General features: G+C 46.6%; 1 protein-coding gene across 1 annotated transcript in view; it reads right to left on the minus strand.

Annotated features, from left to right (window-relative positions):
• LOC143986893 (uncharacterized) overlaps nt 1-17992 on the minus strand; it is a 74014-nt gene that overhangs the window by 25765 nt on the left and 30257 nt on the right. The window contains 1 exon segment of the mRNA XM_077485299.1: nt 10407-11566. Within this exon segment, the coding sequence (XP_077341425.1) occupies nt 10407-11566 (1160 nt within the window).

The raw sequence follows: 17992 nt of genomic DNA on the forward strand, positions 1-17992 counted from the left end.
TTTTTTCCCCTGAAAATTCAGAGGGACCTAGAAATAGAACATTTTTTTAAATCTTTCCGACAGAACCAATTCCTATCGGGAAATCCGCTCATCTGTATGCTGTTCCGACGGACCAAAAACGACGCAAGGGCAGCTGTTGGCTACTGGCTATTTAACTTCCTTTTTCTAGTCCCGCCATACATTTTGTACGTCACGTGTTCTAGACGATCGGACTTTGGTGTGACCGTGTGTAGGCAAGACAGTTTCAGCGGAACGCCTTCTGAGTTTATTCTGACAGAGAAAACAGTCGTGTGTACGCGGCATAACAGTTTTCTAACTGTGCTGGGAACTAAGCCTGCTCTCAACCAATGATCAGACTTGTGCTGACATGCCCCTTCCCCTGCACAGCCATTCACTGGGAAGACCAGTGTGCTCCTGTTTCTCCTCCTCAAGCTCTTATGCAGCTGAGAACAGAGGGAATATGATCACTTATATATAAAAAAAAGGGGAAAACATTCTTATAATGTTTTTTATATCTATACACAAATGTTTTGCCTTTCATTTCTATTTTAACCACTTACCTAACGGGCACTTTCACCCATTTCTTGCCCAGGCCAATTTTTAGCTTTCAGCGCTCTCACACGTTGAATGACAATTGTGCACTCATATGACATTTTTATTATTTATTTTTTTTAGACAGCTAGAGCTTTCTTTTGGTGGTATTTAACCACTTGCCGCCCGCCCATTGTCAAATGACAGCGGCAAAGTGGTTTCAAAATCCTGACTGGACGTCAAAGGACGTCCTCAGGATTTTGAGCCGCTGTGTGCCCCCCGGGGGCGCGCAGAGCAACGATCGTTGTTGCGGGGTGTCAGTCTGACGGAGACTCTTTACCACGTGATCAGCCGTGTCCAATCACGGCTGATCACAGTGTAAATAGAAAGAGCCGGTGATCGGCTTTTCCTCACTCGCATCTGTCAGACACGAGTAGAGGAGAACCGATCGGCTGCTCCTCTGAAAGGGGGGTCTGTGCTGATCGATTATCAGCGCAGCCCCCCCGAGGATGCCCACACTGGACCACCAGACCACCAGGGATGCCCAGCACCAGGTATGCCACCCTAGACCACCAGGGATGCCAGTCAGTGCCCACAATGGATGCCAATCAGTGCCCACAATGGGCATCACTGATTGGCATGCATTATTGTTTGGCACTGATTGGCATCCATCAGTACAATACAATGCTGCCTATCAGTGCCCATCCATGCCAAATATCAGTGCCCATCCATGCATATCTGTGCCGCCTAGCCATGCCCATCTGTGCCGCCTAGCCATGCCCATTCATGCCACCTATCCATGCCAATCCATGCCAGCTATCAGTGCCAATTTGTGCCACATATCAGTGCCCATCCGTGTTGCCCATCAGTGCCACTTATCAGTGCCCATCAGTGCCGCCTATCAGTGACACATATCAGTGCCCATCAATGCCACCTCATCAATGCCACTTCATTGGTGCCACCTCATCAGTGCCGCCTTATCAGTGCCCCTCAGTGCCGCCCCACCGGTGCCCATCAGTGAAGGAGAAAACGTACTTATTTACAACGTTTTGAAACTGAAACAAAAAAAAACATATTTTTTTCAAAAATTTTGGACTTTTTTTATTTGTTTAGCAAAAATGTAAAACCGTAGAGGTGATCAAATAGCACCAAAAGAAAGCTCTTTTTGTGGAAAAAAAAAGTGCGACAGCACAGAAAGCTCAAAATTGACATGGGCAGGAAGGTGTTTAGGTGCCCTGTATTGAAGTGGTTAATCACCGCTGTTTTTTTTTTTTTTTTGCTAAAACAAACTAAAAATGCTGAAAATTTGGGGGGGGGGGGGGGGGGGGGACATTTTTCTTAATTTGTTATAAAATTTAGTAAATAAGTATTTTTCTCCTTCACTGATGTGCAATGATGAGGAGACTCTGATAGGCAGCACTGATGGGGACTGATAGGCAGCACTGATGGGGACTGATAGGCAGCAATGATGACCATTGATAGACAGAACTGATGGGCACTGATAGAACTGGTGGGGACTGATAGTCATTGATAGGCGGCACTGATGGGAACTGATAGGCAGCATTGATAGACAAAACTGATGGGAACTGATTCGCAGCACTGATAGGCAAAACTGATGGGGACTGATGGGCAGCACTGATGGTCATTGATAGACAGCACTGATGGGGACTGATAGACAGAACTGATGGGGACTGATAGGCAGCACTGAAGGGAACTGATAGGTAGCACTGATGGCCATTGATAGACAGAACTGATTGGGACTGATAGTCATTGATAGGCAGCACTGATGGGAACTGATAGGCAGCACTGATAGACAAAACTGATGGGAACTGATTCGCAGCACTGATAGGCAAAACTGATGGGGACTGATGGGCAGCACTGATGGCCATTGATAGACAGCACTGATGGGGACTGATAGACAGAACTGATGGGGACTGATAGGCAGCACTGAAGGGAACTGATAGGCAGCACTGATGGCCATTGATAGACAGAACTGATGGGGACTGATAGGCAGCACTGATGACCATTGATAGACAGAACTGATGGGCACTGATAGACAGCACTGATGGGGACTGATAGACAGCACTGATGGGGACTGATAGGCAGCACTGATGGGGACTGAAAGGCAGCAATGATGACCATTGATAGACAGAACTGATAGGCATTGATAGGCAGCACTGATAGGGACTGATAGGCAGCACTGATGATCATTGATAGACAGAACTGATGGGGATTGATAGGCAGCACTGATGACCATTGATAGACAGAACTGATGGGCACTGATAGATGGAACTGGTGGGGACTGATAGACAGAACTGGTTGGGACAGATAGTCATTGATAGGCAGAACTGATGGCCACTGATAGGCAGCACTGCTGGGCACTGATAGACAAAACTGGTGGGAACTGATGGGCAGCACTGATGGGAACAGGATAGGCAGCACTGATGGCCATTGATAGGCAGCACTGATGGGAACTGATAGGCAGCACTGATGGCCATTGATAGACAGAACTGATGGGCACTGATAGACAGCACTGATGGGGACTGATAGACAGCACTGATGGGGACTGATAGACAGAACTGATGGGGACTGATAGACAGAACTGATGGGGACTGATAGACAGCACTGATGGCTAGAGATGGCTTTTTTTTTGCTAAAACAAACTAAAAATGCCGAAAATTTGGGGGGGGGGGAACATTTTTCTTAGTTTGTTATAAAATTTAGTAAATAAGTATTTTTCTCCTTCACTGATGTGCAATGATGAGGAGACTCTGATAGGCAGCACTGATGGGGACTGATAGGCAGCAATGATGACCATTGATAGACAGAACTGATGGGCACTGATAGAACTGGTGGGGACTGATAGTCATTGATAGGCGGCACTGATGGGAACTGATAGGCAGCACTGATAGACAAAACTGATGGGAACTGATTCGCAGCACTGATAGGCAAAACTGATGGGGACTGATGGGCAGCACTGATGGTCATTGATAGACAGCACTGATGGGGACTGATAGACAGAACTGATGGGGACTGATAGGCAGCACTGAAGGGAACTGATAGGCAGCACTGATGGCCATTGATAGACAGAACTGATGGGGACTGATAGTCATTGATAGGCAGCACTGATGGGAACTGATAGGCAGCACTGATAGACAAAACTGATGGGAACTGATTCGCAGCACTGATAGGCAAAACTGATGGGGACTGATGGGCAGCACTGATGGCCATTAATAGACAGCACTGATGGGGACTGATAGACAGAACTGATGGGGACTGATAGGCAGCACTGAAGGGAACTGATAGGCAGCACTGATGGCCATTGATAGACAGAACTGATGGGGACTGATAGGCAGCACTGATGACCATTGATAGACAGAACTGATGGGCACTGATAGACAGCACTGATGGGGACTGATAGACAGCACTGATGGGGACTGAAAGGCAGCAATGATGACCATTGATAGACAGAACTGATAGGCATTGATAGGCAGCACTGATGATCATTGATAGACAGAACTGATGGGGATTGATAGGCAGCACCGATGACCATTGATAGACAGAACTGATGGGCACTGATAGACGGAACTGGTGGGGACTGATAGACAGAGGGACAGTTTGGTGTTTGGAGTAGGGACAGTCTGCAAATCACTAGCTACTAGGTCCACAAAGCTCCCTTTATAGGTGTACAGTATATAGGGTTGTACATGTATAATATACTTTCTTTCAAATATAGAAAGCATATTATTGTGCACTGCATACAGTGCTGCTGACCGATTCTGCAGCTGTTGTTTCTCAGTGGAGGGTGGGACAGTTTGGTTTTTGGAGCAGGGACAGTCTGCAATTCACTAGCTACTAGCTAGCTACTATTAGGTCCACAAAGGTCCTTTTAAGGACTGGTATAGGTGTACTATTTGGTGTGCAGTATATAGGGGTGTAATAGACGTATAAAATACTTGCACATATAGAAAGCATATTATAGTGCATTTCCACTGTGCAGCATTGTGACTGCTGAGCAGTTCTGCAGTGATACTAAAAAGTGGTGTGATAGACAAGTGGCCCCCCAAAACGACAGATGGAAGCAGGGTGTTATATACCTTCTTCCACATATACTGCACTTCTCTAGAGACTTTTGTCATAGGGTAATTTAACAAATGACAGGCAGAGGAGGGGCAGGCCCTTCCACATGGGTGGTAGGGTTAGGGCAGGAGCGACAGGCTTGAGCCAAAGTGGCAAATTGCAGAAGGTGCGTTCGATTACGTCAAAGGACGCACCAGACTTGGTTGAGTGGCTCACTCAGCCTTACTTTTCTGCACCCTCCTCATCCTCTCGATCTGCACCCTCTTCTTCACTCTCTGCTGTGTGCACCCCCAAAGACACTACCACCAACACCACCACCACCATAAACCTTCCGCTTGAGTCACAGGAATTATTTTCCAATCCATCACAAGACATTGCCGATGCGCAGCCACTCTTGCCACTGGATCAGGAAGAGGAGGTAGCAACAACCGCCACTCAGCAGTCTGACGACAGTACCCAGATCAGCCCAAGGAGGAGGTTGGTCCCCGGTGTTGCTGCTTACTCCGAGATCTCTAATTATAGCGGTGAGGAAGGTGACGTTGATGATGACATGTCTAGTGATGTCACATGGGTGCCCACAAGAGAGGAAGAGCAGGGGAGTTCAGAGGGAAATATGAACCAGCGGATAGGGAGGAGAAGCAGGCAGAACTTAGGATTGCACAGGAGGGACAAATCAGACTGCTAATGTATCAGGAGCGAGGCATCAACCATGTACGGTCACATCTGGCACTCCCAGGACTCCGGCACATGGCTCCACAGTGTGGGCTTTTTTTAACGTGTCCTCTGCTGACAATAGTGTTGCCACCTGCAGCCTTTCCAGTCAACGCATAAGTCGCGGTAAGCCCAACACTCACCTAGGGACGACCGCCTTAAGAAGGCACATGAGCAGCCATCACCAAGGCCAGTGGGAGCAACGAAACCCACTAAGCCACACTCCAGGCTCTCACCGTCCAGCCTTGTCTTCTACTTCTCCCTCTCCTCCCAATTGTCCTCCACTCCACCTTCCATCATGCCATCCTCACGTTTATGTGGAAAAAGGCAGGCTTCCGTGGGCCAAATGTTCGAGCATAAAAAAAATGATGACGCCGGATAACCCTCTTGCCCAACGGTTGACAGCTGGCTTGTCAGAACTCATAGCCCGCCAACTACTGCCATATAAACTGGTGGACTCGGAGGCCTTTTGAAAATTTGTGGCCATTGGAACAACACAATGGAAGGTCCCAGGAAGGAAGTATTTCTCACAGAAGGGCATCCCAGAGCTATATGGCCATGTTCAGCGGCAAGTGAATGTATCTCTGGCACACAGTGTCAGTGCCAAGATACATCTGACCACAGACAGGTGGTCTAGCAAACACGGGCAGGGAAGGGATATAACTTTTACTGCCCACTGGGTAAACCTTCTGATGGCCGTCAAGCATGTAACCCGTGGCACCCATGTAGATTTGGTTTTACCGCCATGGATTGCATGCAGGCCTGGCTCTTCTTCTCCTCCTCCTACTCCATCCTCCTCCCTCTCCTCTTCGGCTGACTCCTCCTTTTCCGCTGCTAGTGTCTCTTCCGCTGCACCGTCCAAGATCCCCAGAACCTATTCGACATGCCAGGTGAGACGTTACCATGCTGTGCTGCGTCTGTTGTGCCTGGAAGCCAAGAGCCACACTAGCCCTGCACTCCTTTCAGCTTTGCGTTCAAAGGCAGATCAGTGGCTAACACTGCTCAATTTGACAGTTAGTAAAGTGGTGTGTGACAACGGTGCCAATCTGCTTAGCACATTGAAACAGGGCAGAATTACATTAAAATTATGCATGGCACACGTCTTAAACTTGGTTGTGCAGTGATTCATTGTCAAATACCCTGGGGTCCAGGACATCTTGCGGCAGGCAAGGAAAATCGCTGCCCATTTCAGAAGATCTTACACGGGCATGGCTCGCCTTGCTGACATTCAGCGGCGACACAATCTGCCGGTCAGACGTCTTATTTGCGATTGCCCGACGCGATGGAACTCAACCTTCTATATGCTTGATAGGCTGCTCCAACAGAAATGTGCAGTTAACGACTACCTCTAGGAACTCGGCGGCAGAACAGGTTCTGGGGAGCTTGTTTTTTTTTCACCGTGCCAGTGGTTGCTCATGCGCGACGCATGCAGACTTCTGTGGCCATTTGATGAGATCACCAAACTGGTCAGTTGCAGCCATGGTGCCATCGTACCTTATGCATTCTTTATGGAGCGTGCATTGCGTTGTGTCATTGATCAAGCCGTGGAGGAGCAAGAACAGGAAGATGAGGAAGTCGCAATGCTGGATGAATTCCCGGGGGGGGGGCTATTCTATCTGAGACAAGTCAACAACAGGAGTCTGAAGAGGAGTCAGAGAAGGATGGTGCCGGGCGGATGAGGAGGAGCAAGAAGAGCATGCTTTAAACCTTTCTGGGATCCCTGTTGTTGTCCGTGGATGGGGAGAGGAGAATGAGGACGACATTATCCTGGATGATGAGCAGGAGCCAGGCCACCACACCGCTTCCAGTTTAGTGCAAATGGGGGCCTTCATGCTCCAGTGTTTTAACAGGGACCCCTTATAAAAAGCATAAAGGTCAAGGACCAGTACTGGGTGGCAATGTACTTAGACCCCCGGTACAGACACAAAATGGCGGAAATGTTACCACCATCGCCGAGGGCTGTCAGAATGGAGCATATACAGACCTTGCTTCGAGAAATGCTGCATTCTACTTTTGCGTGCGCTGGCAGAGGAGGAATTCCCACTCCCAGAGAAAGAGTTGCGGGTATCAATCCAACAGCACCTGCAAGAAGAGGGCGGTTTGAAGATGTGTTGGTGACTTCTGATATGAGGTCATTCTTTCAGCCGACCCATCGACAGGTCTCATCCGGATCCAGCATCAGGGAACGCCTAAACCGACAGGTGTCTGAATACATCGGGTTAACGGCCGATGTGGACGCTCTGAGAAGTGATGAACCCCTGGACTACTGGGTGGGCAGGCTTGACATCTGGCCAGAGTTGCCCAATTTGCAATGGAACTGTTGGTTTGCCCCTCGTCCAGTGTCCTGTCCGAAAGGACGTTCAGCGCAGCAGGGGGGATCGTGACTGATAAGCGCACTCGCCTAGCTCACAACAGTGTTGACTACAGTGGATCTCGGAGGAATTCAACACATGTGACCAGTAGACCATGTATATGCATAACTCTATAAACAATTTATTTAATCGAGCATACTGACCTTTTTTCTACCTTTGACTCACTTCCTTGTACAAAAAAAAGCACACCGTACTATATGCCAGTACCCTCCTGTTTGAAGAGGTTGAGCGGTGTCATATTTTTGGGTCCTGTAGCGAGTTGCTGATATCAGTGCTCTCTATCTCGGTGCTGGTGTGGTGTCAGTGCTCTCTCTATCACGGTGCTGGTGTGGTGTCAGTGCCCTCTATCACGGTGCTGGTGTCAGTGCTCTCTCTCTATCTCGGTGCTGGTGTCAGTGCTGGCGTCAGTGCTCTCTATCACGGTGCTGGTGTCAGTGCTCTCTCTCTATCTCGCTGCTGGTGTCAGTGCTCTCTATCTCAGTGCTGGTGTCAGTGCTCTCTATCTCAGTGCTGGTGTCAGTGCTCTCTTTCATGGTGCTGGTGTCAGTGCTCTCTATCTTGGTGCTGGTGTCAGTGCTCTCTTTCACGGTGCTGGTGTCAGTGCTCTCTATCTTGGTGCTGGTGTCAGTCCCCTCTATCTCGGTGCTGGTGTCAGTGCTAAGTCTCCATCGCGGTGCTGGTTTCAGACAGTGAGGGAGATAGCAGTGGAGAAGCCAATCAGCAGGCAGTGCCAGCACCATGGCCGAGAATCAGCACTGGACTGGCACCTCCGGACCACCGCAGTGGAGCCCTGCATAGGTGGGAGTAAGGGCCGGGCAGAGGGAGGGGCTCAAGCACAGGTTGGCACAGGACTGCGCTGCCCTGACTGTGGCACTGATCATCTCCTGCTCCTTCTTCCTCCTCGTGCCCAAAGCCCGGTATAAATCCAAGGGGGATCGGAGATTCGCTGTCCAAGGGCCTCGGCTATGGAATGCTCTACCAATCAACATCCGCCTGGAAGAAAATCACCTGGCTGTTAGGTAAAAACTCAAGACCTTCCTCTTTTAGCAGATGATCAAAGCTCGCCACAGCGCCTAGAGGCGATTCAGTTCGCATTGTGCGCTATACAAGTATTTCATTCATTCATTCTTCATAGCCTGGTCTGACCTTACCTCTCCTCCATGGTCTTCATGCACTCCTGAATTGTCAAAATTTCACAGATAAAAAAAGAATGCTTGTCGTTGTCGAACCCAGATTCACTTAATACTTTCGTTATGTCAGTGTCCATGTGGTGGGACTATGTGTGCACAGCTAGTATGTATTTTGTGGCTGAAAATATGACCTGGAGGTTTTTAAGGTTCGCCTGCCATTAAAGTCAATGGGGTCCGCCGTGACCCCGATGGCCATTTATAGGCAGAACTTATGGCCACTGATGGGAACTGATAGGAACCGATAGGCAGCACTGATGTATGCCAATAGGTGACATGGATAGGCTGCAAAGCTAGGCACTGGTAGTCAGTATTGATAGGCACTAGTAGGCACCACTGATAGATGCTGATAGGCGGCATGGATAGGTGGTAATAATAGCCACTGATAGGCAGCACGAATTGATGCTGATAGGTGACTTGTATAGATGGCACAAATAGTTGGCACTAATGAGGAGGCACTGATGGGGACTGACGGGCAGAACTTATGGGCACTGTTGGGGCTGCACTAATGATCAGTGCCCTTGATTGCCAGTGCAGTTGTCCCCACTGAGGAATGAAGCTTACCGACAATTCCTGTCTACACTACGAATAGCTGTGATTGGACACAGTTGATTACATGGTAAAGAGCCTAACTCATAGACTCTTTACCAAGATTGGGGATGCATTGTGTCCCACGGCAATGGCACACCACCGATCACCAAACTGCATAACCCCGCGGGTGACGTTGACATCCTCCCAGAACGAGAGCGAGCCCGCCTGTCATTTCACTATATGGAGGGTGGGAATCAGATAAACTGAATGGGTTGTTTTACAAGGTGAGGGCTTATATATACTTTAATGTTTATCCTACCCTGTGTACTGTACTGATAAGTTTATGAATATGAGCTAGGTATTTGTATAAAACCATGTCTGACCGAGGAAACTAAGGGGTCTACTTTAAAAAAAAGAATTCAGCCATTACAAATTATAACCATAATTTAATACAGTGATTTCCTATGCTTGTCAGCTCCATCTAGTGGCCATAAAACTGTATTTTTCATGAAATACCTCAAATCATTAATTTTTTTTTAAAGCGCAATACCGCATTATGGCCACTAGATGAGCGAAGGAAATCAGTGTATGAAATAAAATACATCCAATATTCATCACAGCTGGGTGAATGCTGCTCACATTCGTTCAACTATTGTATTTAAAAATAGACCTCTAAATGTTTGTGAAATCTTACATCACAAAAATGTACTCAGCCAATGAAAGGTAATGACTTCATTTTTATTTTTATACTGCTATCAATGACCAAGCCGGTACAACACTTCATCCATGTCTTTGGTGATCTCCTTATCAACTGTTTCTTACATGATGAAGATCAGCCATGGAGTATATCAGGGTGTGCTTCTTCCCCACATGAGAGCTGTGATGTCCAGCAACATTCATATAGAAGACATTTCCCGCACTAATACACCTCGGGGGTTGTGTGGGCTCCCTGATGTACAGGAAGACAGGACTTCAGGGAGGAACAATTCCCTCACTTAGGACAGGAATACGGCTTCTTCCCCGTGTGAGATCTCTGATGTCTGGAAAGACTGGACTTATCTGCAAAACATTTCCTACACTCAGGACAGGAATATGGCTTCTCCCCCGTGTGCAATCTTTTATGGCTGTAAAGAGTGGACTTACGTGAGATTTTTTTCCCACACTCAGGACAAGAATATGGCTTCTCCCCCGTGTGAGATCTCTGATGTGTGTCAAGATGGGGCTTCTGTGAAAAACATTTTCCGCACACAGGACAGGAATACGGTTTCTCCCCCGTGTGAGATCTCTGGTGTTTGTAAAGATTGGACTTCTGTGAAAAACATTTCCCACACTCAGGACAGGAATACGGTTTCTCACCTGTGTGAGATCTCTGATGTGTGTAAAGATTGGACTTCATTAAAAAACATTTCCCGCACTCAGCACAAGAATACGGCTTCTCCCCCGTGTGCAATCTCTGATGTGTGTAAAGATGGGACTTCACTGAAAAACATTTCCCGCACTCAGAACAGGAATACGGCATTTGCCCCGTGTGAGATCTCTGATGAGTGTAAAGACTGGACTTGTGTGAAAAACATTTCCCGCATTCAGCACAGGTATACGTCTTCTCCCCTGTGTGAGATCTCTGATGTGTCTCAAGATGTGACTTCACTGAAAAACATTTCCAGCACTCAGGACAGGAATATGTTTTCTCCCCCGTGTGAGATCTCTGATGTCTGCAAAGATTGGACTTCCTTGAAAAACATTTACCACACTCAGGACAGGAATATGGCTTCTCCCCTGTGTGAGATCTCTGATGTGTGAAAAGACTGGACTTCTGTGAAAAACTTTTACTGCACTCAGGACAGGAATACGGCTTCTCACCTGTGTGAGATCTTTTATGCACATTAAGATGGGATTGACAAGGGAAACACTTCCCACACTCAGTACAGGAAAACCTCCTGTTTTTTGGAAGGACGGCACCATCCCTTACAGTTTGAGGTTCCTCAGGATAAGAGGAATACGATGGTCCATCTACACTGTGTGGTGCCGGATGGACATTTGAGGTAGTCGGGTTTTCTCCTGGACTATACTGTGTGATGTCCTCATCTTCTACTTTACAGTCTGGAGACAAAGTGAGACAATCCTCTGAGGTTTTCCTCATCTCCCGTCCATCTACTAAAATAGAAATACAAAGATTATTACTAGACATGAGCTGATTGGTTCCCCTAAACCAGGACTCCGCCCACATCAGGCAGCTTTGTCTCTGAGGATCTTACAATTCCGCCCTCAAGGTAACTAGTAAATGGGTCCTCTGTTCTCCTACCAGATCATTTCTTTATTCATGGACCTTAGTCAGAGAGTGAGGAAACAACGAGAACTGTCTTTTATAGGAGTGACAGTGATGAGGGGATTATATGAAGAGTGTCCCCTCCCCCTCTATCACTCGTTGCCATCTTCCCAACACAAGAAGTCCTGCACTTCCTTATTTAGTCATGAATAACAGCGGGGCTGAGCCCCACCAGAGGTCAGAGAGTGAGGATGGGGGGAGAACAACCAAGATGAAGACTGGACTGATCCGGAAGACCCCCATCATTGGGTTATTGACCTCTCCCTCATTATCACTTTCTGTTTAAGGTCCCAAAGTTTGAGGACGTTATCAAACAAACTGTGAAAAAGTCTCACACATGTGGTATCGCCATACTCAGGAGGAGTAGCAGAATGTATTTTGGGGTGTAATTTGCGGTATGCATATGCTGTGTGTGAGAAATAACCTGTTTATATGACAGTTTTGTGGGGGGGGGAATAAATAGATTTTCAAAAGAATTGTGGGAAAAAATTACAATTTTAAAAAAACTCACCATACCTCTTACTAAATACCTTGGCATGTCTACTTTCAAAAAAAGGGGTCATTTGGGGGTATTTGTACTTTCCTGGCTAGTTAGTATCTCAAGAAATGAGAGGCCGTCCTTACATCAGGTGTGATCAGTTTGATCGCACCATAGCTTGTAGATTCTATTGTGAGAAAAATAACAAAATGCCCCCCACCACTTATTATGAAAGAGTCAGTGTATGTTCAAAACCAGTTTTAGATAATAACCCACAGCATGAGTGTCAGATTCTGTGATAATCACCCCCAGCATCAGTGCCAGTTTATGCAAACGCAATAATAGCCCCCCAGGATTGGTGTCAGTAGCAGCAATAATAATCCCCAGCATCAGTGCTAGTTTCTGTAATAATAAAAAAAAAAGCCCAGCCTTGGTGCCAAATTAGACAGTAATAACCCCTAGCATAGATGGAAGTATGTGTAATAATAACCCCCAGCATCAGTGTCAGTTTCCGCAACAATAATGCCCAGCATTGGTGTTAATTTCTGCAAAAATAACACCCAGCATAGATGGCAAGTTCTATAATAAAAGCCCCCAGCATCAGTGCCAGTTTGCGCAATAATAACCCTAGCATTGATGTAAGTAGCAGCAATAATAACCCCCAGCATTGGTGTCAATAGGAGCAATAACAACCCCCAGCATCAGTTTACACAATAATAACCCCAAGCATTGAGGTTAGTAGCATCAATGATAACTCCGTCATCAGTGCCAGTTTCTGCAAAAACAACCCCCAGCATTGGTGCCAGTTTATGTAATAATAATGATTATCATAGATGGCATTTTCCGAAACAATAACCCCCAACATCAGTGTCAGTTTCTCCAATATTAACCACCAGCATTGGTGTCAATTTCTACAATAATGACCTGCAGCATTGGTGTCAGTAGCAGGGAAAAGAACCCCGAGCATTGGTGTCAGTAGCAGGGAAAAGAACCCCGAGCATTGGTGTCAGTAGCAGGGAAAAGAACCCCGAGCATTGGTGTAAGTAGCAGGGAAAAGAACCCCGAGCATTGGTGTCAGTAGCAGGGAAAGGAACCCCGAGCATTGGTGTCAGTAGCAGGGAAAGGAACCCCGAGCATTGGTGTCAGTAGCAGGGAAAGGAACCCCGAGCATTGGTGTCAGTAGCAGGGAAAGGAACCCCGAGCATTGGTGTCAGTAGCAGGGAAAGGAACCCCGAGCATTGGTGTCAGTAGCAGGGAAAAGAACCCCGAGCATTGGTGTCAGTAGCAGGGAAAGGAACCGAGCATTGGTGTCAGTAGCAGGGAAAAGAACCCCGAGCATTGGTGTCAGTAGCAGGGAAAAGAACCCCGAGCATTGGTGTCAGTAGCAGGGAAAAGAACCCCCAGCATTGGTGTCAGTAGCAGGGAAAAGAACCCCCAGCATTGGTGTCAGTAGCAGGGAAAAGAACCCCCAGCATTGGTGTCAGTAGCAGGGAAAAGAACCCCCAGCATTGGTGTCAGTAGCAGGGAAAAGAACCCCCAGCATTGGTGTCAGTAGCAGGGAAAAGAACCCCCAGCAGTGGTGTCAGTAGCAGGGAAAAGAACCCCCAGCAGTGGTGTCAGTAGCAGGGAAAAGAACCCCCAGCATTGGTGTCAGTAGCAGGGAAAAGAACCCCCAGCATTGGTGCCAGTAGCAGGGAAAAGAACCCCCAGCATTGGTGCCAGTAGCAGGGAAAAGAACCCCCAGCATTGGTGCCAGTAGCAGGGAAAAGAACCCCCAGCATTGGTGCCAGTAGCAGGGAAAAGAACCCCCAGCATTGGTGCCAGTAGCAGGGAAAAGAACCCCCAGCATTGGTGTCAGTAGCAGGGAAAAGAACCCCTAGCATTGGTGTCAGTAGCAGGGAAAAGAACCCCCAGCATTGGTGCCAGTAGCAGGGAAAAGAACCCCCAGCATTGGTGCCAGTAGCAGGGAAAATTGACCACCAATGCTGGGGGTTAGTAGCATTATACTTTTTAAACCCCTTTCCATTGGTAGATTGTAAAAGTGGTATTCCAGCCTGAACCTAAGTAGCCTTAAACATACCCTCGGCCCCTTCCTAACACCCACGCTGACCAACCTGTGTTAAATACAAAAATAAATAATGTACTGTATATACTTTACCTATTTTTAGGCCACTCCGGCCCGGTCATGTGATCTTCCCTGTGTCAGCCAGCAGTGGCTGCAGGGGAGAGGAAAGAGCACTCCGACAACTGCTGGTAAAGCCTTAGTGGTGGATGTCAACCATAGACGTCCATGTCCCAGACGTTGCCGGCGCTCCCTCCTCTCCATTGCATGCACTGCCAGCTCACACGGGAGATCACATGACTGGACTGGAGCAGCCTGAAAATAAGTTAGTCAGCCTGGGTATTATCAAGAGAAGGGACATTTTTAAGGCTAGTTGGGTTTATGCTGTAATTCTACTTTAATATTTTTGCAATGATGATCAGTGTGATGATGCTATTTAGATATCCTCCCCATTGGTGGTCACCGGCATTTAGATATCCTCCCCATTGGTGGTCAGCGGCATTTACAGTGACTTGAAAAAATTTCATACCCCTTGAAATTTTCCACATTTTGTCACGTTAAAACCAAAAAAGTAAATTTATTTTATTAGGATTTTATGTGATTGACCAACACAAAGTGACACATAATTGTGAAGTGGAAGGGAAGTGATAAATGATACAAATGAATATGTGAAAAGTGTGGCGTGCATTTGTATTCAGACCCCTTTACTCTGATACCCCTAACTAAAAGCTAGTGGAACCAATTGCCTTCAGAAGTCACCTAATTAGTAAATAGAGTCCACCTGCGTGTCATTTAATCTCACTATAAATACAGCTGTTCTGTGAAGCCCTCAGAGGTTTGTTAGAGAACTTTTGTGAACAAACAGCATCATGAAGGCCATGGAACACACCAGACAGGTCAGGGATGAAGTTGTGGAGAAGTATAAAGCAGGGTTAGGTTATGAAAAAATATCCCAAGCTTTGAACATCTCACAGAGCTCTGTTCAAACCAGCATCTAAAAATGGAAAGGAGTATGGCACAACTGCAAACCTACCAAGACATGGCCGTCCACCTAAACTGACCGGTCGGGCAATAAGAGCATTCATCAGAGAAGCAGCCAAGAGGTCCATGGTAACTCTGGAGGAGCTGCAGAGATCCACAGCTCAGGTGGGAGAATCTGTCCACAGGACAACTATTAGTCGTGCTCTCCACAAATCTGCCCTTTATGGAAGAGTGACAAGAAAGACATTGGTGAAAGAAAGTCATAAGAAGTCCTCTTTGTAGTTTGTGAGAAGCCATGTGGGGGACACAGCAAACATGTGGAAGAAGGTGCTCTGGTCAGATGAGACCACAATTGAACTTTTTGGCCTAAAAGCAAAAAGCTACATGTGGTGTAAAACTAACACTGCACATCACCCTGAACACACCGTCCCCACTGTGAAACATGGTGGCGGCAGCATCATGTTGTGGGGATGCTTTTCTTCAGCAGGACTTTCGGCGGAGTTCCGATGGACTTAACGAACAAATGGACTTGGCCACAAATGAACGGACTAGGTCCGTTCGAAAGATCGTTTGTTTTGAACGTGATGACGCAAACGGGACTAAACAAGGAAGTTCAATGGCCAGTAGCTTCCCTTGCGTCGTATTTGGTCCGTCGGACCAGCGCACAGACGAACGGTTTTTCAGATTATAGTCCGTCGGAATGGAGTCTGACGGATAGATTTGAAACATGTTCTATTTCTAGGTCTGTCTGATTTTTTTTTTTGTCAAAAAACGATCGACTAGCCCACACACGATCAGATTGTCCGACTGACTAATCCCTTCGGACCTAGTCTGACGGAAAGTCCAATCGTGTGAGACTGGTTCACCTTCAAGTAAGACAACGACCTGAAAAATACAGCCAGAGCTACAATGGAATGGTTTAGATCAAAGCATATTCATGTGTTAGAATGGCCCAGTCACAGTCCAGACCTAAATCCTATTGAGAATCTGTGGCAAGACTTGAAAATTGCTGTTCACAGACTCTCTCTATCCAATCTGACAGAGCTTGAGATATTTTGCAAAGAAGAATGGGGACAAATATCACTCTCTAGATGTGCAAAGCTGGTAGAGACACCCCCAAAAAGACTTGCAGCTGTAAAAGAGAAAGGGGGTTCTACAAAGTATTGACTCAGGGGGGGCGTCATACAAATTCCCCCCACACTTTTCACATATTTATTTGTATCATTTATCATTTTCCTTCCACTTCACAATTATGTGCCACTTTGTGTTGGTCTATCACATAAAATCCCAATAAAATACATTTATGTTTTTGGTTGTAAGATGACAACAAGTGAAAAATTTCAAGAGGTGTGAATACTTTTAAAGGCACTGTAGACATCCCTCCCCATTGGTGGGTCAGTGGCATTTCGATATCTCTCCCCATTGGTGGGTCAGTGGCATTTAGATATCTCTCCCCATTGGTGGTCAGTGGCATTTCGATATCCCTTCCCATTGGTGGTCAGTGGCATTTCGATATCTCTCCCCATTGGTGGGTCAGTAGCATTTCGATATCCCTCCCCATTGGTGGTCAGTGGCAAAGTTAATTAACCCCTTTATGCAGTGATATTAAAGAGGAAGTAAACCCTGATGGGTTTACTTCCTCTTTGATTCTCTGCAAAGGCAAAGCATAATGGACTACTATGCATCGCATAGTAGTCCATTATGTGTCACTTACCTGACACAGGAGCCAGCGAAGTAACCGCTGTCCCCTGTAGTTCCGAGCGTCCATCTTCTTGGTGGGTCTCCATGGGTCTCGCTGCTCCGGCGCTGTGATTCGCTGGAGCAGCGATGACGTCACTCCCGCGCATGCGCATGTGCAGACGCTCTGCGGCTTACCCAGTGCGTCTGCGCACCGCTGTCTTCAGGTAAATATCTTATTTCTTATTTCTTGGACCTACAGGTAAGCCTTAATCTAGGCTTACCTGTAGGTCAAAAGTGGTTTGTAGGGGTTTACAACCACTTTAACCACTTTCAGACCGGACCATTTTGCTGGTAAATGACCAGAGGTCTTTTTACAATTTGGCACTGCGCTGCTTTAACTGGTAATTGCGCGGTCATGCAATGTTGTACCCAAACAAAATTTGCGTCCTTTTCTTCCCACAAATAGAGCTTTCTTTTGATGGTATTTGATTGCCTCTGCGATTTTTATTTTTTGCGATATAAACGTAAAAGACCGAAAATTTTGAAAAAAAATGATATTTTCTACTTTTTGTTATTAGAAAAATCCAATAAACTCAATTTTAGTCATACATTTAGGCCAAAATTTATTCAGCCACATGTCTTTGGTAAAAAAAAAGTCAATAATTGTATATTTATTGGTTTGCGCAAAAGTTGTCACATCTACAAACTAAGGTACGTTTTCTGGAATTTACGCAGCTTTTAGTTTACGACTGCCTATCTCATTTCTTGAGGTGCTAAAATGGCAGGGCAGTACAAAACCCCCCCAAATGACCCCATTTTGGAAAGTAGACCCCCTAAGGAAATTGATAAGTGGCATGTTGAGCCCATTGAATATTTTATTTTTTTGCCTCAAGCGATTGAATAATGACAAAAAAATTTTTTTATTTTTTTTTTTACACAAAGTTGTCACTAAATGATATATTACTCACACATGCTATGGGCATATGTGAAATGACACCCCAAAATAAATTCTGCTGCTTCTCCTGAGTACGGGGATACCACATATGTGGGACT

This window comes from Lithobates pipiens, unplaced genomic scaffold, assembly GCF_037356315.1.
Source record: "Lithobates pipiens isolate NorthernLeopardFrog02 unplaced genomic scaffold, aLitPip1_a1.2 Scaffold_18, whole genome shotgun sequence".
Lineage (NCBI taxonomy): Eukaryota > Metazoa > Chordata > Amphibia > Anura > Ranidae > Lithobates > Lithobates pipiens.